Here is a 22930-nt window from a genome sequence, read left to right as displayed (position 1 = left end):
CTAGACTTTTGCCCAGAACACACAACTGTCTCGTTATTTTGACGCTCAGAGTCAAATGATTTGAGATAGAAAAAGGTTCTTTTATTTATTCACGATCACGTGAACTACAAACATGAAGACTAACAGACATGAGGAGAAACCGATTATTAGATTAAAAACTGTAAAATGCTAAAATGATATTTCAATTTCTGATCAGCTGAATTTGCACTTTTCCTTAAGTTTTACAGTCGTGAATACTACAAAGCCTCTGTCCTTCCTGGTTGCCTTTGATATTGTTCGTATTGGTTTGCATTCCTTCAGAGTTTATGTTGGTGTTGGAGGTCTGAGTCTGGAGAAGCTGCTGGTGTCTGCGCGGCTCTTTTTACTGACAGAACTTCTGGTAGTTGAGTCTTGCTCCCAGTTTGGTGTTTGCCAGGTGTTTCTGGAAGACCTCATCCATCTCTTTGCTTTGTTCAGCCGTGAAATGGTTCTTCCAGTCACCAACCTCACCTGCACGTGCACGCGTACACACATCATAAAACCTCTAATCTTCACTTTTGTGACGCTGACATACACGTGATAACTACAGTTGTACGTTTTCACCTTTTCTGAAGATGACGTTCCCGATGGCGGCATGAGAGTTCCCGGCGTTTTCCTTCATGGCTCTGAAGGTGCTTCCTTCTGTGATGTGCTGAACCTGATCCTGTGTCAGACTGAAGCTGAAGAAGCTGCTGATGTCACCAACACCTGAACTCAAGTCCTTCATAAACAGAAAGTTTTTGCTGAAAATTCATATGTTCACACTTTTCCTCAAAACTTCCTGTTCAAAAGAAGATTCCACTAAGTACCTGTTTCAGTTCCTCGTATGTGATGACCTTAACCGCAGGGTCGTCCATCCTCTGGTCCCACGCCAGCGCATGTTCAAAGTATGACCCCCAGGAGACTACACACACACACACACACAAAACCCTTTAAGATGTTTATTGAAAAATCAGAAACAAACTGATAATAATGAATTTTAGTGCAAAAATGAGCAATGGTGTAATATAGCAATATTGTAATGTATTTATATAATCATATATTATGTGTTCTAACTTTTTCAGACTTTTTCAAACGTCATCCTGAAATATGACATATGAAGACAGAAACCTGAACAACCGGGATGGATGAACTTTGTCCTTAGTCACATTAACATTGTTAAGCTAATGCAATGTTAACAACCACTCATCACAAAAGACTGGGAATGTCTGCTGGGGTCATGTGACACAGCTCACGTGTGAGACAAAGTCTAACCTGGATGAGCACATGGACAGGACGTACGTGACGAGTGGTTACCTCTGTACAATCATGCTGAGTCATGCTCTCAAGTGCAGCAGGGCAGTATTTAGCTGCAGGCTAGCAACACGTCTGTTAGCTTTGATTTTAACATCAACATTACTTCTGATTCCATCCTCACCTTCACCCTTCATGAAGTTGGAGAAGAAGGAGTCCCAGGACTGTCCTGATGGGAGAACTGGGTTGTTGTTATAGAAATGGAAGAAGGAAACCAGAGTATCTTTGGGGTTCCTGAAGACCACCAACATCTGTCATACAAAGACATCAGACCCTCTACCCAAACAGCTACAGAACAGAAGAAAGTTGGTTTAGAATCTGAGGAACAAACTCACTTTCACTTTCTTTTCGTAGAAGGTGGCAGGGATGTTATCGGGGTGCAGGTGAGTTCCCAGAAACCTGGGAGATGGCGCCGCCTCCATGAGCTAAGGGGGGACAACCAGAAGGTCACATTTTGTTTCTCTAGAAACATTGGAACTTCAACATGTCACTACAACCATTTAGAAGCAGATGCTAACTGTATCTTTGGGGGAAAATGTTAGCTGACAGCTACGCTAACACTGGAGTGTTAATAAAAGATTACAATGTCAGTGAAGTTATGATTGTCTGTGCTAGCAAACTGAATTAGCTTGGCTAGAGTCAGCTAACAGACAAGACTTTTTCTATCAGCAGGTGAGTTTGACCATGGTTGACAAGGGCAACACATCGCGCTCAGCAGGAGGGTGGGGCTTTCTGTCCTGTTGAACCTGTATCAGGTAACAAAAGGTTCCATGTTTGACTGCAATTAGCAATGGTTCAGAACTTTGTGTGTCTTTGAACTTCAACACCCAAGGACCAATATATCTACCAGGGTCCAGTCACGTTCGATTATTATTGACTGTAATTAGGCATCTTGCTGTACTTAGAAACTTTCTGTTTCTGCCTGCTAATGTGAACATTAATGCTTTTATTGTTTCTACTCTTTCTAAAAGGAGCCAAACCCAGCAAACTGGACAATAAAGCCAACAATAACTGATCCCATCCATTCTGCCCTGTGGTGGAGAGAGTTGATGTTATAACAATGACCTTTAAGTTCTCAGGTCCAAAGAACTCCAAAATTGGCGGCATCTTAGTCTCCGTTTTATTTCCTGTGGCTTCAGCGATGATCTTCCTCATCACTCCCACCATCCAGTTAAATCCTGAACACACACACACACACACAAATTCTTACATTCCTTGAATGCACCATGCACCCTGACCTCACAAGTGATGTGGAATAAGAAGGGTTTTTTTGTGTCTGAAAAACACAATTATAGAATTATGACTCATGTTTGAAATTCAAAGTTTTCCCCCAAAATTCTCAGATGAGGTGATAACGTTATCTCAGAAACTCCAGTAAAGGTTTATATGAAGACCATAAAATTCTTTTACATTCTCAATCATAAACATTATCCACTCACCACATTTGGGATACGCCACCAGTAAGATGTCATCTGACCGGGCCTGGAACTGGTTCAGAACTTTCAGGTTCTCCTCTGGACACATGATGGTGGGATAGAGTACCCCATTGTAGCGGTACTGCTTCTCCTCCTCCTTCATGTTTTGAGCCATCTGTATCCTGGTCTGAAGGTTTGAGACGCCGTCAGAGCTCATCTTCAATCACTTCTGCAAAAGTTCTGTGAGCAACTGCTGAGAGAATCCAGGGAGAGAGCAATCACTGGCATAGAGATGGACAGAGAGAGCGACTCACGCTCTAGTAAGGAGAGGGGGAGGGGCCTGGAGACTCCTCCAAATGCCACACAAACACGTGCAGGAAAACGACTCCGCTTCTTCAAGCCTCGCCTCTGCCAGCCCCGCCCCTCCGGCCCCGCCTCCTGTCTTCTCCTGAGAGTCTCTGCAGCAGCATTGCTGGTTTCACCTCCATCTTCACCTTTTATTCAACGTCTTACTTTTTCCAGACTGTTGTCCCTAATTTAAAATCCTCCTTATGTTCCTCCAGTCTCACCACAACTCTGCTGCACTTGTAACACACCAGTTCAACACATCACAGCCCAGTGCTGCAGCCAGTATAAACACCAGTGTTCATGATGCTGTTGCTCCATTTGTATGTTCTTAATAATTCATCAGTCTTTTGTGTGACTCTTGCAATACAAGCAAAATTTGCCACCACAAGTTCGGAACATTAACCCTTTCAGGCCAGTTGAGTTGAGTAGTTCCCTACAATGTAGGGAACATATGAGGAACCTAAGACAGGAGGGGCAGGACTGGGGGTAGTTGCAGCAGCCAAGGGGATTAATAGAATGATGTTCATGTCTTATGAAGTTTCCAAGGTAGTTTTCTATGTCAACTGGACTGGGTTTCTTCTCTTGAAGACGTTTCGCCTTCATAAGAAGTCTTCAGAAGTTCTTCAGTCAGTTACCAGAACATGGAAGAGAGGAGGGCAGGTTAGACCTGTGTGGGTACAGCACATGTAGCACTGGGGGGATGAGGGGCAGATGAGTGAGCAAAGAGGGAATTAAGTGATGGAAGAAAAAAAATGGAAGAGAGTACCAATAAGGATGAGGTCAAGAGTGTCCTCTGGGAGCACATCAATCCCAGGGGGAGAGAGAATGTGTGTGTGTATGTGTGTGTGAGAGTGAGAGTTGTGTATGTTTGTGTGTGAGTGAGAGAGAGAGTGGGTGTGCGTGCGCGCGCGCGCGCGTGGATGAATGTGGGCGGTAATGGACAAATTGCTTGGTAACATGTCGGCCGCTGTAAAACAACAAGAAGAAAAAAGGAAGAAGAAGAAGAAGAAGAAGAAGAAGAGACGCGCGCGTGCGCAGTTCACACACCGGATGGAATAATGTCCACGTCTTCGAGTCTTTCTTATCACAATGTTGGGGAATTCTACCCTAGAAAGTTCGGTCCTAAACCGGACGTGGTGCCGTCGGGGGTGACGGAGAGGAAAGTGATGCCGTTGGATAAACCGGACATGGTGACGGTGGATGTCCTCAACGTTAGCGAAGCAGGTTTGTTGTGCTACTATGCTAATGCTAACAACACGTCCCACAGCCAGATCTTAAACACACATTCTTATGCCGACGCTCTTCGGGTTTTTATCTACTGACAGCTTCTGTGGGTGATTGCTTAACGGACACATTTCCACATCATTTAGGAAACATTGATGTTACTGCACTGAATAACTTTAGCATTTTAATTCCTGAAATCAAACATTTAGTTGGTGGGGCATTAAATCTGCTCCATTCTGCTCTTGCTTTTATTGCACACTGCACGTGTGAGAGTGAATATTGACCTTGTGAACAAACAGGTGAATGATTTTATCAAGGGTTAAACACAAAATAATGAAGTTTCGCGTAAATGTAAATTTTATTAAACAAAATATTCAACCTTCATCTTAATCGGACAATAGGTGTAATGAAGATGTTATTAACTGTTGTGTGATTCAAGCATTTTTACCTGAATAGTGTGACCATCAGAACTATATTTGAAATATTAATGTTGGAAAATAAACAGAAATCAGATGCTCATTTTTACGTTCATATTACACGTACACATTATTTTTAAATTATTGAAGGAGAACTTGTTCATTTCCCCACAAGTAGCTCTTCCCCATATTTGTCATACATTTTTTCTTACAGAGAACATGATGTCTCTGTGGACACACTTTAATCTTTTATTCTCTCACAGACGTCGATGTGTACACAAAGAAGCACGACACATATGTCATGGTGAGTCACTTCTGGTTTATATAGTTAATGAATAAAAGTACATATTTGGACTGGAGTCTTCAAAACAAATTACTTTGTTTTTTTTTAAAATCAATTTTGAGTTAGTCGGTGAAACTAGTATAGAGCCACGGAACATATCAGCATTAATTCAACGAAAGCAACAATTCTGACCTAAAGTTGGAGCTTCACTGGTGGCAGTGCAGTGCGTAAAGGAATGGAAATCTTTATGTGACTTCACTTTACGATTTGATTCATCAAATGAAAAACTCTTCAAATGATTAAGACTTTTTCTGATCCACAATGATTTGTTTTGGATTGACAGGGCACCATCCATCCATTCAGGAAAACACACAGATCCATCTTTGGCAAACTGCTGCAGGAATTCACACTGGTGTGCTCAGACAGACGGGTATGTGTGTGTGCGTGTATGTTTGTGCATTTCTAAATTTCCCTGCTCGCTTTATAATCCCAGTCTGCTTTAAACCTGTTTGTCATGTTTAGACTCTGACCCAGTAATTGACACAGGAGTTGCCCCAAGGAGGAAAGGGGGTTTGAGATGCTCATTTTAAAGCAATGGCACTGAAAAGCGTCACTTCCTGCAGGGTGGGGTCATGTTCCTGCATCTGGCTCTTCAGTGGTGATCTTTTGATCTGTTTTCAGTAAAGGCAGCAGCTCTGTCCACCTCTGACTCGCCGTCATTCCTTCACAGTTTCTATCGACCCACTCACGAGTTGGCACTTCTGCTGCAGCTGATTTAATGTTTTTCTCTGCTTGCTTCATAAGTGAAGCAAGCACAGTGACTCGTGTTTGCCCTTTTGCCCTCATTATTATTTTAAAGATCAGACATGGGAGAGACAAGGTGAATGCTGGGTAATTTATCAAAAGATATTTGTTTCTGTGATGAAGAGCAGTTCGAGTCAGTGCTGGAATCCAATAAAAGGATAGAAAATTTTCAACGAAACCGTGGGAGGACCATAACGAGACTGACATGATTGTTTTGGCATTATTGGACCATAATCCAGTCTCCCCTGGCCCCAGCAGGGGTCTCACTCCCCATTCAGTTCTGGATTAGATTACAGTGTCCGACAGGGATTAAAGGACAGACATAGTTCACCTCGGTGAAAGTTGAGACGCTTCTGCAGGTCCACCTCAGGCATCAGTACGAGGACTGTTGTCGGCTCTGAGTCAAGCCACTGAAGAGTGGGACAGCAGCTTGTCAGGATTGCTGCCATGGAATGTCTCTATGTTAGTCTGGATTTATCTCCTGCCCAGTCTTTCTTCTTCTCTGAGTCAAATGATTTAAGCCTTTAGCTTAGCATCAAGTAATAATGTAGTACCTGGTGCCTTTGCTGCCCCTGTCACTGCAATAACAGCCTCAATATGATGGGTTGGCAGCCTGGTGATGCCGGACAAAAGCAGCGGCGTTGGCGGCCAGGAGGGGGCAGCAGTGCGCCGCAGTCATTGAGCAGGCGCTCTACTTTTCTTCAGTCAGCAGAGAAGAGGATATTGTCCACCAAGTGCTGTCTTTGCATGCGTGCACACAACCACGTGCACAGGCTCTCCATGCCTGTCGTTGGCGAGTGCTGTCACCAGACGCCCCAGTGCTGTCATAACACAGTACCATACTAACTGTAGCATTCACAGAACTGTGTGCTCCCTCAACAGGAAGTGACATTCCAGGACATACACACACACTCTCTCTCTCTTTCTTTCTGCTCACTTTCATGTTTTATTTAATTGAAAATGCTGCTGAAGTTACTGATTGTTGCTTGTTTGTTACTGCTGACACGAGCAGCAAAAAACATCTGAACACTGATGAGTCTTTACATGTGAGTTCATAACAAGTGAGCTGAATCTTTAGATATTCCTAACATGTTAGGAACATCTACATGTTAGGAACATGTTAGAACATGTCAGGAATATGTAGGAACATGTTAGGAATATGTAGACATGACCACCCACACATTTCCAGTGGAGGCAGTAGGAGATGCTGAGATGTGAGCTCACCTGAGTTCCCCAAGGCTGCGTCACAGCCCAGATTCGGAACGGTAAGGCCTGTTTGTGCTGTGTCATCATCAATGGTGAAGCTCTGCGTCAGCATGACTGTCTGCTGCAGGTCTGGCTGGACATGGTTCTTACCCTCCGCCTGACTGAGTTTGTTGAGTTCAGGTGATCTTCACGGTGATCTCCAGCCTCACAGACGGGCTCCTCTGCTCATCAGCAGTCAGGAGTTTATCCAGCTGTTCACGTCTGTTTTTCCTGCTCGTCGTCCTCTGAACCGACCTTCCTCCGAGCTCATGTTCTTGTGATGAGCTGATTCAGACTCTGGTGAAAGTCAGATAGCAGGGCGAGGTCAGAATTCGCGCCAACACTCGGGGCCAGAAGTGCTCCAGCCACCGTGCAGCAGCCAAACCAGCCAGTTAACTGGTTGGATGTGATGGGCTGTTTTTAGACTGGCCTGTTGCTGTTTGATACAAATCTAGTCTAACAAGTCTAAAACCAGTTCAAATTCTTCAGGCCTGACTTGAAGCTGAAAACCAATAAATATGTTGCACCACTGCCCCCTGTTAGCATCAGCTAGCTTGTTCATTGATCTTCTCCTCTTTAGTGCTGGACAATCCTTCTGTTTGGTGCTCTGAACCTGCTGAATACTGGCTGTTTGTTGATGTGGTGCAGCTCCACCAACAGCATGGGTACGTACACACACACATATGTACACACACATATGTACACACACAAATATATGTATATATATATATATACATATATTTGTGTGTGTGTGTGTGTGTACATATATACACTTATGTGCACGCACAAACACACATACGCACACACACTTACCCTTCTATACACTTGTGTGTACACACACATCAGTCAACAAATCTTTATTCATATAGCATCTGTTACATTCAAAATTGTTTCTAGGCGCTTTACAGAATCCCATGGCCTGACCCCCAACAAGCAACAGTGGCAAGGAAAAACTTCCCTTTAAGAGGAAGAAACCTTGAACAGGACCGGGCTCATGTTGGGGGACCCTCCTGCTGATGGCCGGCTGGGTAAAGAGAGAGGAGAAGGGGAAGGACAGGTAGAGGAGAGAATAGGCAGAGATCAGGGAAATACATTAATTATAAGAAACTGCTGGTGTAAGAGTTGAGTGTGTCAGCAGGGTCGGAGGTCAGCAGGTCATCTATAAAGGCGGCAATACCTGTAGATGAATACAGAGGGAGAGAGAGAGAGTGCGGGGAGAAGCAGAAAAACTACACAAGAAATAACATCACTGATCTACTCGGTGAGGAGAGGAATGGAAAGGAAGCCATAACCCAGTGGGGTGACAGAGGCCTGTCAGGTGATCATGTTTCTGGACCCCGGCAGCCTCAGCCTATAGCAGCATAACTAAGGTATTAACCTAATAATTAGACGACCCTCTATGATATGACATGTATGTACACACACATGTACACAGACACATATATACACTTATGTGTACACACACATATGCGTGCACACACACACAAATGTGGGGGGCAGCATTTGGAACCATTTCTCTGCCTCAGCTGATCTGGCTGCTGACTTGACACTAGACGATGATGAGCTTATATTTTATGAAACACACTCTCTTTCTCCCTCCCTCCTTCCCTCCCTCCTTCCCTCCTTCCCTCCTTCCCTCCTTCCCTCCCTCCCTCCCTAACACACACACACACACACACACACACACACACACACACACACACACACACTGATTTAAGCTGGATCCTACTCCAGGCAATACATCACTCCCCCCAAAACCCTGGCAACATGCAACTGTATCCTTGCAGCGTCGGGTGTCGCTCAGACAGGAAGTTGAGGACGAGTATTGAACAAACAGAGGAAGGCGACACCCCTGTCAATACTGAGCCCTGGCTGCCTCCCAATGCTCCCTGTTCTCCTCCAGTAACCAGGCCAGCATATTTAGCACCTGCTGTTGTTCATCTGGGGTTCATTTACTCCTCATCAGCAACCTGGATGAAGCTTGATACATTTCAGGGCAACTATGACGCTAAGAACATTGTATGTACATGCTACACATGCATGCACTCTAATGCGCACACACACATGCGCACACATACTCACATGCACGTTCCATACATGCTTGCCTGTGTATTGATGCATTTAACCCGTCGTCGACCCATGAAGCAGAGCTCACAGATAATCAGAGGTCATTTGTGTGGGTCTTAGTCAATCAGCAACACACTTCTTTAACACACTTTCTAGAGTCTTCAAACTGATTGGTTGGCAGGGCAGGAATCCACCAATCAGGACTGAGCTGTAGTCTGTAAGGTATGAGAGGTTAGGCTCAGACTCAGGTTAGACTTTAACCTTCCTGTGCAGTATTAAAATGACAATTTCAGAGCAGCTCGAAATGGCTGTATTTTAGTCAACGTCCCACAGCCTGCAGTTCAACAGACATCAACCAGACATCTGAACAGTTTGCTTGCAGTTATAACTCTCTGATTTCACTGGGCCAACTGGCCTCAAACTGTGGCCCTGGTCTATTCCGCTGGTCTTTCCCTAAAAGTCCGGAGGAGCTTCTAGAAAGATCACATTCTTTTTCAACAGGCCCTTTGACTCTGGATGACAACCATCATTATTTGACTATTATAACCACATACTATCTATTTATGTGACTGTTATTATTCATAGGGTTTATAAACCAACCTGCTTGATTCTATTGATTACTGACAGTCATCATCCTGGCTTTGATCCAAAAGCAGGGGCAGATGTGATTAGTTTCCTCTTCATCAGTCAAACAAGCTTCTCTACAGCAAAATATGTGTTACTGTGTGCGTGTCGTGTGTGACTGTGTGTGAGTATCTGTGTGTTTTGGTGTGTGTGTGAGAGAGAGAGTGTGTGTGAGAGAGTGTGTGTACAGCTGTTTTTGGCTCAGCTTCACTGAGATCCAGGTCAAGTGTCTGTTGCACACATGAACAGACACACTTGCCCTTCCACTCATCTTCATTCCTCTTTCTCTTCTTGCTTTTTCATCTTCCTTTCAATGACCTCGTTGAAGTGATGTCATGAGGTGTTGAGTGTTTATTATTGATTACAGTAATTGGTTGGACATCAGTACATTAGCTGGCTCCATCTGTCCATCATATGTGAGGAAAATCCACAATCTGGTAACCAAAACAACAACAACCTGAGTCTCAAACCACAGAGGAAACAGATGAACACAACATTGCTTATTTTTCCATCTGTCTGAACTGTGGTTGTGTTCACATTTGTTGTCTTTTTTGTTTATAGAATGTGTGTTTGTGTGCATGTTTGCATGTGCGTGCATGTGCACTGTCCCCAGGCCCTTGGTGTTCCTGTGTGTAAGAACACAGCTGGTGAAGCAGTCTGTCCCACAGGGGCTTCAGAACAGCCAACACACATTCACAGTTGAGAGAGAGAGCGAGAGAGAGAGAGAGATTTTGATTTTTCAAAAACAAAATTTAATTTGTCATTTTTACAAGAACAAAACCATGATCCAAAAAAAACCCTCCTCGATATTGTTCGTGGCTCGGTAAAAATTAAAGTCCGTTTTTATTCGAGCTTTGACCATCCTAGAGAAGATGGTCTGAAGATCGCAGTCCAGAGATCCACTTATCTTGTTCCTCCTGCTAACATAGACGGCCAGTTTTGCCTGACCTATAAGGAAGTTCAGCAGCTAGCACTTAGCTATCTCTCTCCTGTTGTATCTGAAACCCAGAATAAAGACAGTTTGTGAGAAGGCTTCACCAAGCAGGGGAGAACATCTGACTGAACAGCAAGAACAGCACAGAGAGGCGACCACACTCGGAGAAACAGTGGAAAACCATTTCTCTGTGGTCACATAATGGACACTCAGCACTGATGTTTGAGTTGATGTTCGATAAATACCTGTTGACTGCGATGGCCCCATGAAGGATCCTCCCTTGTAGGTCCCTGCCCCTCCGGGTTAGAGGTGGCTTATACAGGGACCTCCACTCTGCCCTCTGAGTCTCTGTTGTGTCGACCCGGCCTGCCAGGCTGCGTTGGTTCAGAATCTTGACCAGTGTGTTGTACATAAGCTTCCCTGTCGAGGAGCTTGAGTCGACAGGTTGCACGTTTTTCAAAAGCAACTGCGACTTAGGAACATTCCCCAACACAGGTGTTAGCCTTATGTCCAGAAAGGGGTCGTCATGACTGGCTGGCTTCCGTCCTTTGCAGAACTTGCTTATCAGCTCCAGCTCACTGGCTGCCAGTTGATGTCTCCACCCTTCCAGCAGCTGGTTCAGGATCCTCACTGCCCTTATGCCTGCCTGCCGAGTCAGTGCTGCTGCATTGTCCAACCGGGGGCCACACACATTCACCAACTGCCCCAGTGTGATGACACCAGCCTCACGCATTTTCTGAGCCAGTTGTGGTCCTGCCTCACACCTGAAATGGGTTCCATAGATCACCGGCTTGTAAGGTATGGAGGTTGTTTACACAGGCCCGTCTCCGCTGTGTAAACAAACCTCCATACCTTAAAAGGTCTGTAATAAAACCCTGGGAATTCATCCATTCTGACCCCTCTTAGGTCCATTAGAAACATGGGTGCTGCCAACCCCAGTCCACTACATCGCCTCAACACAACTTGAGCCACAGGTCTCCAGACCAGATCTGATGACCACACAGCAGCCTTTGGACAAACTGGAGCCTGAACGTCGCTCCTCTGCTCTCCAGGTGGACCAAGCCAAGTCCTCCTTCCTCCCTTGGCAGAAAAAGGACACTCTGTGATAATCAACCAATCAACCAATCAATCAATCAATCAATCCTTATATAGCGTCTGTTACAATCAAAATTGTTTCTAGGCGCTTTACAGAATCCCAGGGCCTGTCCCCCAACAAGCAACAGTGGCAAGGAAAAACTCCCCTTTAACAGGAAGAAACCTTGAGCAGGACCAGGCTCATATAGGGGGACCCTCCTGCTGATGGCCAATGCAGACGGTCCCAGAAAAAATCCACCATGACCGGTGGGGGTCCAGTAGATGACACAAGATTATTGATGACTAGAACCCGGCCTTTTAAAGACATCCTTGGAAGAAGCCATTTCCATCCCTTTAGCCTCCCCTCAACTTTTTCCAAAACCCCCTCCCAATTCTTGGACATAAAAGCTTGATCACCAAGGTGGATACCCAAGTACTTTAACCCCCCTGTCCTCCAGGAGAGCCCCCTGGTAATGTTAGCTCCTTGCACCGTTCTCCACCCACTACCAAGGCTTCACTTTTGTTCCAGTTAACTTTTGCCGATGACAGTTTGTTAAAACTAGTGACATTTTCACAGAGGTTAGTGATGTCGATCTGACTATTGATAAAAACAATTATGTCATCGGCGTAAGCAGACACAACATAATGCCTCAGACAGCCTGAAATGGTCAAACCTGATAGCTGTGATACCGGGCACCAGTTCTTTATGTCCTGCAGGTCCCCTTTCTTTGGGAGGAGGGTAAGGACGGCTCTCCTGCAGGTCAGTAGCAGCCGACCTTGGCTCCGACTGTCCCTGAGGACACATAGTAGGTCCTCACCGAGAACAGGCCAGAAGGCCCTGTAAAACTCTGCTGGAAGCCCATCAATGCCTGGAGATTTCCCACCAGCCAGGCCATGCAATGCTGCCGTCAGTTCCTCAGCGGACAGAAGCGCATCCAGCTCCCTGTTGTGTTCTTCACCCACCTGAGGTAGACCATTTAGGAAGGACTGCTTCACCTCAGGCTCCTTCCGGCATTCCATTCTGTACAGATCCCGGTAGTACATCACCGCCTGCTGGCGAATCTCAATAGGGTCTTCAAGCATTTGTCCATTGTTGGCCTTCAGGGAGTGCATCATCCTCCTCTGGCCATTCTTACGCTCCAGGCCAAAGAAAACGTGAGATGGAGCGTCCATCTGGGTGATGTGTTGGAACCTTGAGCGGGCCAGAGCGCCCTGAGCAGCCACACCCAGTAGGTCAGCTAAAGCTGATGATTTGGTCTTGAGAAACTGAATATGCTCTCTTCTTCCTGTGGACTCTGCCAAAAGTTGGAGCTCCACCACTTCTCTCTCCAGGTTCCTCGTGGACCTGGCCATGTCCCTGCTGCCAATGACGGTGTACGGCAGACAAAACTGTTTGATGTGGATCTTCCCAACATCTCACCACTGCTGAGTGAAGCTGTAACTGTGTTTTGCCAATTTAAAATTACTCCACAGGGTTTTGAAAGTGTCCTTAAACACATTACTGTGCAACAGTTGGGTGTTAAAGTGCCAATATGCATTTTTACATTTTGTATTTTTTTAAAAATATAAACAACACAACTCACGATAGCATGATCAGAGAAACTGGGCTGATAGACACCCTCTTAACTATATTTATATGCTGCCTGAAAAAAAATAGAGCCGCTCCAACCTGGTCAGAGCTGGTTCCCCCTGGAGTGAGTCCAGGTGAATTGTCTCTGACCCAGATGGAAATACTGCCACATGTCACACAGCTTTCGAGCCTGTACCAACTTTGTGAGGGTAAACAAGTTTAACATTTTCAAAGACAGTGGTTATTTTTAACAATCTACCTGGTACAGGTTCCTCTACTGAGGAGGGGAGAGGTACAAAATCTCTGGAGAAGAGGGCCCCCACCCCCCCACTGTTGCTGCTTCTATTGCTAAGGAAAGCTGCCCCCCCACTCTCTTCTCCAGCCAGGCTCATTGTCCGGAGTGCTGTGCCTCTCCTGAAGAAAAATTACACTCAACTTTTTTGCTGTTGATGAGTGTGAAAACTGAGGCCCTTTTTGTGTCCTCCCGAGCACTGTTAATGTTCAGAGTGCCCAATCTGAGTCCCTCATGATGAGGCTGCATGTCAACACCATGAACATGGACAGAGGGAACATGTGTGGAACCTTCAGCAACAGTTTTTTGAGGCGGTACAGTTCCTAGTCAGTAAAACAGGGCTGGCCGAAGCTCCCAGTCTTCATAAAGTATTTGGTGGACTCCTGAAAAGCTGGAGGTCTGGAAAGTAGTCCTCCACCTGTACAGACCTCATCCCCTTCGTGGTCCTGAGGAAAGACCTAATCTTTGAGAGAGAATAGCCACTATGCATCTCCACCTGTATGTTATCAGTATCAGCAAAAGTCTCCTGTATGTCCTGTGAACTGTTCCGCTTCTGTATGTCAAACGTACAGCTTTGTGTACTTTGTGTGTCCATTGTGAGGTGAGTTGTGTATATCCTGTGTGCATCGTGGTAGGGAGGTTGTGTGTCGTGATTTTACCGTGTCCTGTTTGTCCTGCAGGCTACGTGCGTCCACTGCCGGTTCAGAGGCAGGACACATTTCTTCTTCTGTGGACAGTTTCTTTACCTTATCATATTTTACCTTTGTGTTTGTACTTGGATCACATGGCCCTCCTCCCCACAACCAAAACTCTTAAGAGAATTGGTGGTGACATAAATGGTATAATCAATCTCATCAACTCATTGAGCTCTTCCTTGTTGTTGAGCAACATGGACACCTGTCTTCTAAAGGACACAACATGTCTCAGCAGTGGGGACTTGCAGCCGAGAGGAATTAACCTCATCGGGGACACCACACATCCGTGTCAGCTGAGCTCCCGCAGAAATAACTCATTCTTAAGGAACGGAGGGACATTTGACCCCACCACCTTTTTAACCGGGTTTGTCAGAGGAACCACAGTTCATAGGACAAAAGCAGCTTAAAAAGTGACAATAAATAAATAAATAGAGAACAGATCAGAAAATCTGATCTGAAAAAACAAGTTCTTCTTCATGGAAAATCAATGAGGATTCTGGCTTTAATCATTCTACAGTAGCAGAACCACAACAGTCCACACTGTCTTCAACCTTCTTTCTTCTTACGTACACGGCCATAGACTGGCCCAGAACAAAGCTCATCAAATGGCACTTGTATTTATTCACTTTTATGTATTTAAAACCATACAGTGTATGGTAATCCAAATCCTGAGTGAAAAGACCTCATCTGCTCTCCTGAACAAAGAGTCCAGCAAGGAAAAAAAAGGGAGCAGATGAGGACATTCTGAGAAACAATGAATAATAGTCTCTACTGCTCCACAGAACGGACAGGTGTTTGGGACAGAAGGGTTCAGGACTGAAATAAAATTGTTAACAGCTAAAATCCCATAAACGAGTCTCCACTGGAAGTCAGCCACTTCCTTGGAGAGAGGGGGTTTGTAGAAGCTCATCCACTCAGGCCGAACCTCTTCCCCCAGGGCTAGTTTGGCCCGCCAGGGTGAAGTCAGGTCAGCTGAGAGAAGCTTGCTTGAAGACTCTCCCACCTGAGGAAGGTCAGACAAGAACTCTGTCTCCAGCTCTGGATCCTCCACCATGTCACTTTTAAAAAGTTCCTTATAAAAACAAGTGGCGTGTCTTCTGATCCCAGCAGTCTCGGTGATGTTGGAGCCATCGTCAACACGCTGGCAGTGGATAACCTTCCTCTGGCCATTCTTCTGTTCAAAACTAAAGAAGATCTTGGACGGGGTATCCATCATGGAGGCGTTCATGTAGCGAGAGCGAACCAGCGCCCCCTGTGCTGTGATGCCCAAGAGGCTGGCTATGGCGACGTTCTTTTCAGCCGGCACAGCTGAAACAGGGAAGCTCGCTTGGTATCAGAGCAAGCTCCATTGATATTTAGAGTCCCAATCTTGATGTTTATGATGAACCTCGAAGTGAGAGAACAAATAAAAACGGGATAAAATGTGCATCGTCATTAAAAAGAAGAAACACTAGCCAACATCTTCAATCAGAGCAGCCTTGGCCTTGGTGACCAGCTTTTTGAGTCTATAGACCTCCTGCTCTGAAAAGACATTTTCCTTTTTAAAACGATTTACCGATCTTATAAAACCATTCAAATCAGGGAAGAAACATTCAGTCTTCACTGCCCTTTGACCCTTGGTGTCAGATAAAAACTTTCTGATCTTCCCCACAGAGTAAAATGGGAGAGAGTCAGCTCAGACTCTTCCTCCGCTTCAGAGAGGCTCTGTTGGACCTTCTCTCCCCCCTGCCGTTTCTTGGCTGGCTTTTTCCGCTTACTATTTATGATAATAGTGTTTTCATCTACTATGTCTTCCATTGTAATCTCATTGGGTAAACTATTTTTTTCTTGTCTTCCCCTCACATTCCCCATAAAGGTTTGATCAACCTCCATTTCACCCATTTCTTTCTTTCTTTCTTTCTTTCTTTCTTTCTTTCTTTCTTTCTTTCTTTCTTTCTTTCTTTCTTTCTTCTTTCTTTCTTTCTTTCTTTCTTTCTTTCTTTCTTTCTTTCTTTCTTTCACACACCACTTCAGTCAGAGAGAGAGAGAGAGAGATTTAACAATACCATTATTTACATGTATTATTTACATTGACATTTATTTACTCATTTCAGAGGGAGACATTGGAGACCTGTCAAAAAATCTAAATTAAATAATTTTCCCTAACTGAACATACGATGTCTCTGACTCCCCAGATGTCTCTAAATGTATTAATTTGTTCTGTCAGTTTATAAAAATTAAATTCCACCCTGAGCCGAGCTGCCAGCAGTCTAGTCATCATGGCCACCACGTCCTCTGACCCCTAACCTATCACCGGGTTCTTCCTGGTCTTCCATATGGCTAACTTAGCCGTCCCCGAGATGGCATTAACCAACTGGTGTACAGCCTTCCTCCTAGCATGGTAGTGTGGACCAAAGATAAACAGCCTGTGCTAAACCAGTACCTGCTCAGCCCTAGTACTGTATCGGAAAAGCCGCTAAAAGTACTGTGTTTAGTATGTACTATTGGAATACCCATACGTGTTGGGACAGCTCTGCTCCTAAACCCCTAGCCTTGCTACCATCCCACCTTGTCTACTGGGCACCGTCCTCCTCTCCATCATGTCCAGCAGCTCTCCACCTTTCCATGCCACCATCCCAGCCTTCATAGTTCCTACTTTGGCCTCTGTATGAAATGTCTTCCTCTTCTTTTACCCTCACAGCCCAGTTACCACCCAGTACAAGACCAATGGAAACTGTTGGTGGACCTCAGATCAGGTTTCTGCTGAATGACCTCTTGATGCAAGCCTCTGATATGGACAGGCTTGGGTCCAGCTCAGGGGACATTCCTAAGCCTGCCTTTGTAAACTCTTTATTCATCACTGCTTATCAGCAGAGGGGACGAGGCTTGAGGATTAAGGGTCATAGTAGAGGGTGGACAGGAGGGGGAAGCAGCAACATGTCTGGTTTAACATGTCAACACCAGCTGCTTCATGTGTCCCATGTGGAGATCAAAAATCATTAGTGACTCCATAATCGACCCAAGTTTGCTTCAGTTTAATTTTGACTAGCAGTGGCGTGCTGTACATGTCAGAGATTTATTTATTCATGGTGAACATGTCAGACACAAGTAAAATCTCATTTCTACACTTCTTGAAAATGTAGTGATTGAACTGACTCAATAAATTCTTAATACATAACAGGAAGGCATCTTTTTCTGCTGATGACATAATCATTTATTAATTTATTAAATGTTTTCAACATGACAAATACAGCAATGTCATTGATGGATCACTTGGATCTTTTCATCCTGAGGCTTGTGTCTCCAGTCAGGTGCCCAATTTGTGTGTGTGGACCCGATTTGTTTGTGTGCGTGCATGGGTCCGGTCTCATGTTCCATCCTCATTGGTCAGCAGTATCAACTGGGTTATGTTCCATCTTCCTCCTTCTCCTCCTCACCGCAGCATTTGAAGTGCTCAATAAAAGCTTTTAGTTTGTGTGTGTGTATGTCTGTGTGTATATCGCTGTGTGAGTGTGTGTAAGCCTAACCCAGTAAAGGGGAAACTATAGCCCAGTTATTGATCTGCTTCAGTGTTTATCAGTTTTCCTATTTTCTGTTTGTTTTTGGCTCCGCGGGATGAAACCAAAGCTGATTGATTAGTGATTGTTGACTATTGATCATCAGATCAAATAACTGGACATTGAACAGCTGAGCTGAGTTTTATCGATTTAATTTATATCTGCGATGATTGACAGATAACTTTCACATGGTTTGATATTTGTCCTCCTCTGTCCTGCTGTCTTCTCTCTCATCCATTCTTAACTGTCCCTCATTCATTCAGTGTGTCTCCCAACCCCCAGTGGATTATATGGTGTGAGGTTGGCCAACATGGACGTCAATGGTTAGGAAACACAATGTTCCTGTTGGCACAAAGCTGCTCTAATCCACACAATCCCACAGCAGAACCCGATTAGAGGAAGTAATCAGACAGACAGACGATGGGCCGTGGCGGTGTGGGCGGGGTCTGACTACTCGGCTAATTTATGGGGTTGTTAATCAGTTGTCCACCAGAAGACGCACGTGTGGACACTTTCAGAGACACATCAGAGTGAGAAAATCTGACTGATGTCTGTGTAGATTCACAATCATCCAGGTCATAGTTATCCAAGTAAGATCTTCAGTTCTGAGCTGAAGAAGCCTTCCGGAGAGAAAGCTAAACATCTTCAAGAAAAACCTTAACAAGTCCAGTCAACGCAGAGATCTTACTTGGATAAGCTGACTGATCACTAATCAATTTTTATCAATCTAGTTCATACAGCTAAACCTCACAAATATGTGACATCCTGTTGGGACTGATTGTGAGTGAGTGCTGTCAGGGGCTCAAGTTTTGGCGTTAAGGTGAAAGTGTGTTTTCAGGTTATCAGTTCTTCAGCCAGTCTGTTTCAGACTGTGCACCCTCCCTTTGCCATCAATTAGCTTGTGTGCTGCTGTAGAAGGGCACAAGTTTTTTACTTTTACATGCTACTTGCACTATTCAGTTGACATGTTTGTGTGTTATGTGTGATTAGAGCTACCCTGTTTCCTTTCATCTGTTCTTGCTTGTCATATCTGTGGAGCACTAGATGTCAGTGGGGGGGATAGAACTATGAGCTCACTTCTTTAATCTATATTCTGATAATCAAAAGTCTGTGTTGCTTGAATAATGAGCCTGTTTCTGTATTGATCAGTAAACTGTTCATGTTTTTTTCATTTGTCATTTCAGCTCTGACAGCCTACACGTACCTGACCATCTTTGACCTGTTCAGGTGTGTCTGATCATGTGACCTTGCAGTCAGAAATTAGTCCAATTATTTGTGATTTTAAATCTAACAACACTGCATCAGAGAACTGTCACTCAGGAAAAAAATAGATTAAATGTAAGAAATTGAAGCAACTTCTGTTGTTTCTGCCTTCACTTCCATCCTCCTCCTCCTCCTCTTCTTCCCTGTGACCTGCAGCCTGATCACATGTCTCATCAGTTACTGGGTGACCATGAAGAAACCCACCCAGCTCTTCTCCTTTGGGTAAGTTCTCTAAAACCAAATAAGAAAATCAATAGGTTGATCTTTTCTGCTGATGCATGTCTGACTTTGTTCCTCCTGTCTGAGTGTAAAAATGTGGAGTCATCTGAGACGGTCCAGCAGAATGTTTGGGTCTAGTAGAGACAAATCGGGTTTCACATGCCTGACAAAGATTTCGACTAAATCATAACAAGAATTTTATCAGTAAATACAATAATATCAGTAACAATAACAGCAGCAGTAATAGTAGAAATAATAATAGCAGTAATAATAATAGTAATAGTTGCTCAGTCTGTTGGGAACTGGGCTGAGAAACGAGGGATTCTCTGCCCCAGTACAGACAAAACATGGAAGGTGTTCTAGTTGTAGGGGAAGGTGCCAGAACACCTTCAGAGCACTGCCCTTGGGCAAAGTACCGAACCCACAAATGCCCATATAGGTCATCCTCCTGGAGTGATCCTACCTTTGCCCATCGTGGATACTCCCCGTGACCCTGAAAAGGATAAAGTGGTTAAGAAGTTGATAATAGTAGTAATACAGCAGCAATAGTAATAGTAGGGATACCACTTTTTTTAGTCTGAGTATGAGCAATCACTCTTGAGTACTAACAGATACTGAGTACCGATGCCGGTAGTAATCTTTTACAAACATATACACACACACGTGTGCAGAAATCTGAGCTGGAGCTGCTGCAAGTCCTCAGGCCCAGGTTAAGCAACATTATGGGTCCAAAGAATGAGGTCAGCTGACTACCTAAAGATACGGAATGACCAGGTTCTTCCATCAGTTGAGGTCTTTTTCCCTGATGATGTGGGCATATTCCCAGATGACAATTCCAGGATTCCTGGGGCTCAGATAATGAAAGAGTGGTTGATGATATCATTTCACACATGGATGGGCCACCACAGTCCAGTCCTCAACACCCCCTACAAGATCTGTGTTAAAAATGAATGCAGCATTGGATGGAAATAAATCTGTGACATTCCAGAAGCTTATGGGAACAATGTTAGAGGGACTGTGTCCTGATCAGAACTGAAGGTGGTCCAACAAAACAGTAGCATGATCTTTGCTTGGTGTCACTTGTTTTTGGCTCATGGTGGGTCCACCAGCAGAAATTTAGTATGAAGTGCATGAGGGTCAGTGTTGACAGCAACAATCACCTTTGTTTCATGAACTCCTGACCAACAAAACCACTTTGTGGGAGGGGGTTCAAGGTAACCTGGTAGCTCCCAAGCTAAGAAGCTCAAAGGAAATATCCCAGCACTGTTTCTCACTAAACGTTACCCACAATACCACCCAAGCCTGGAAACAAAGTGTAAGAGAGCATTTCTGTGTTTCCTCTGCAGGTTTGAAAGACTTGAGGTTTTGGCTGTTTTTGCCTCCACGGTTCTGGTCCAGCTGGGAGCATTGTTCATCCTGAAGGAGAGGTATGTGTGTGTGTGTGTGTGTGTCTCTCTCTCACTCTCACACAAATGTGGGTCCTATTGTTTTCAGAACATTTCCTTCCAGACAGAAACCTCTCTGTCTCTCACGCTCTCTCTTTCTCTGTCTCTTTGTTTCTCTCCCTCTCAATTAAAATTTTCTTCATTTGACTTGCCAAAACAGCAAAACTCAATATTTTCTAAGCAATATACTACTCTGCATGGGCCTTCGGTCATTCTTCATAAAATATTCTGAAATACAATAAAATCCAAAATTCCAGATTTGAGTTTTATTTTAAGATTACAGTTCAATAAGTTTAATTTGTTTACATTGTGATGGTGGTTAGTTGTTAGTAGTCAGCTCACACCATGGTCACAGCAGGCCTGGGTTCCAAGCCCCTAGCAACCAGTGGCCTTTTGCATGTTCTTTTAATTCTGCAGTTTGTATAAGATTTTTTTTGATTGATGCTATTTTTGGAGCAGAAACTCTCTGGAGGGCTGAAGGAGTTGACATACCCTCCAAAAGGGTTGTGGCAGCATTTTCATCCCACGTTGAATGACCCTGCAATTGATCTTTAGATAATTTAGCGGGATGACAGTCACCTGCATTATGAAAGGTATCTCACATGGTCTCAATCTTTTAAGGAAGCTCATACTTGAAGTAGGTCATGATTTCAAGTTCTGTGCTGCTCACAGTTATTGATGGTAAGTTTAGTAGCCTGGGACACGCTAAGAGGCCTAATTACAAACTTTGCCAAGTAATATCGCACTAAGAACTGGCTAAACCTGCCAAGTGTCTCCAGCTACCAGCAAGCTGCTGCACTGGTGTCCTCCACTGTTAACAGGACAGTTACCATCTCTCCAGATTAGTCACAAATTCTTTTTTCTTTGGCTCAATTAACACTTGGACATTGTTCAATCTGTGCTGCACTTGGAAAAGTTGCAAAAGGGCCAAAAGTATGAAACAATAGGGCTGATTATGGACTCGCTGATGTGCATGCTGTCCACCATTGATCTGGCAGTGTTCAGGCACAGGTAAAGGTGTGATGATGACGACATTGCATCTTTCATCTCAAAGCTTCTTGAGACTTCATTCGCATCACCACCCAGCCCACGTGTGCTCAAACATGGATTTCTCAGGCACCTACTGTGACGGGCGCAATTTGGACCCAAATGCAGCACTCTGGAAAGCTGGACCGTGGTAATGACTTTTAACACACGGGCAGACAGGAACTCAGGCAGACAAGGAAACAGGAAATAGTCCGTTCTTCGGGCTCAGGGGCCGCACAAAGTCTATGGGTTGCAGGCTCGGGGAGTGGGTCGAGCAGAGCCGGAATGTGGAACCAAGGGGGAAGGATGTAAATCCTTGGAACCGTGCAGTTCCGCTGACAGCGGGCAGTAGTGACAGAAAGGGGCTTACAGGAGATGAGGCTGACAATGTAGCGGAGCAGACTGGGGACGAGCAGCAGCGAAGTCGGGGCCAGGCGGAGAAGTCAAAACCAGGTGAGCAGACAGGAACCAGAAACGCTGAGGCAGAAGTCGTAGTCAGGGGCAGAAAGCAGGTAGGTTGTCCAGGGAACAGGCAAGGCAGGCAGAATGAAGACAGGCAGGGTTGGTAACGGGTAATCCGGCAGGGAAACAACATTGGAAAGTCTTGCATCAAGGCAGAAGAACAATCTGTCAAAGACTGAGAGTGCAGGGGAGGCTTATAAACAGGGCTGATTGGGAATAAGCTGCAGCTGTGCTTGCAGGTGAGTGGAGATGAGCTGATGGGGTGGGAATGGCTGGCAGGTAGAGTGGAGCAGAGGCAGGGGAGAGTGGAAAATTACTAGGGCAGAGGGACAGGAGGGAACTGGGGAAATGGGGCTGTGACACCTACGTCATCATGTTGATAGATGACATGCATTTTGGTCACATATTTGTGTCTTTACTTGTAAAATGTAATTATTTCTACTCTAATGTTGGATTGATAGATTATTTACTAGCTATCATGGTTATTTCTTGCTACTTCAGACTGGGTCCCTTTTGCACAGTTGACACTGTAAACTGGGAATTTTTTATTAGGAAAATTTACGAGATGTTTTATTTTCACCTGTCCCACATGCTCTGTGCTGTGCAAGATTGTTGCATTGCATTCTCCCATCTAGCAAGTTGTGCGTATTTCTGAAGAGGGCTTCAGAACGCCAGAG

The 22930-nt window shown here is 44.7% G+C and overlaps 2 protein-coding genes across 3 annotated transcripts in view; one reads left to right on the top strand and one right to left on the bottom strand.

Annotated features, from left to right (window-relative positions):
* Positions 1-59: 59 nt before the first annotated feature.
* sult6b1 (sulfotransferase family, cytosolic, 6b, member 1) lies at positions 60-3079 on the bottom strand. Its single transcript, XM_057047806.1, has 7 exons — positions 2751-3079; positions 2377-2489; positions 1647-1736; positions 1436-1562; positions 828-922; positions 583-739; positions 60-489 (listed from the first exon to the last, which is right to left on the bottom strand). Exons 1-7 carry the CDS (start codon positions 2941-2943, stop codon positions 362-364), a joined length of 903 nt encoding a protein of 300 aa, XP_056903786.1. The 5' UTR covers positions 2944-3079; the 3' UTR covers positions 60-361.
* Positions 3080-4064: 985 nt separating this feature from the next.
* Positions 4065-22930, top strand: part of slc30a6 (solute carrier family 30 member 6) — a 33848-nt gene continuing 14982 nt past the window's right edge. Inside the window, exons 1-8 of one of the 2 annotated variants that reach the window (XM_057047759.1) lie at positions 4065-4298; positions 4978-5018; positions 5341-5427; positions 7627-7711; positions 18102-18161; positions 19023-19065; positions 19258-19323; positions 20667-20747. In XM_057047759.1, coding sequence (XP_056903739.1) covers positions 4133-4298; positions 4978-5018; positions 5341-5427; positions 7627-7711; positions 18102-18161; positions 19023-19065; positions 19258-19323; positions 20667-20747 — 629 coding nt within the window. In that variant the 5' untranslated portion in view covers positions 4065-4132. The remainder of the gene's footprint in view (positions 4299-4977; positions 5019-5340; positions 5428-7626; positions 7712-18101; positions 18162-19022; positions 19066-19257; positions 19324-20666; positions 20748-22930) is intronic. The other variant, XM_057047760.1, reaches the window with a different exon arrangement.

The sequence above is a fragment of the Takifugu flavidus genome, chromosome 11 (assembly GCF_003711565.1).
Source record: "Takifugu flavidus isolate HTHZ2018 chromosome 11, ASM371156v2, whole genome shotgun sequence".
Lineage (NCBI taxonomy): Eukaryota > Metazoa > Chordata > Actinopteri > Tetraodontiformes > Tetraodontidae > Takifugu > Takifugu flavidus.
This window is presented reverse-complemented; position numbering and strand designations above follow the sequence as displayed.

What these genes read in the sequence shown, in the direction of transcription:
- sult6b1 (XM_057047806.1), bottom strand. Translation starts at nt 2,943, where the DNA reads ATGAGCTCTGACGGCGTCTCAAACCTTCAGACCAGGATACAGATGGCT. An exon ending in GGTGGCGTATCCCAAATGTG is followed by an intron (nt 2,490 to 2,750) that starts GTGAGTGGATAA and finishes GTGTGTGTTCAG; the next exon opens with GATTTAACTGGATGGTGGGA. An exon ending in CATACGAGGAACTGAAACAG is followed by an intron (nt 740 to 827) that starts GTACTTAGTGGA and finishes CTGTTTATGAAG; the next exon opens with GACTTGAGTTCAGGTGTTGG.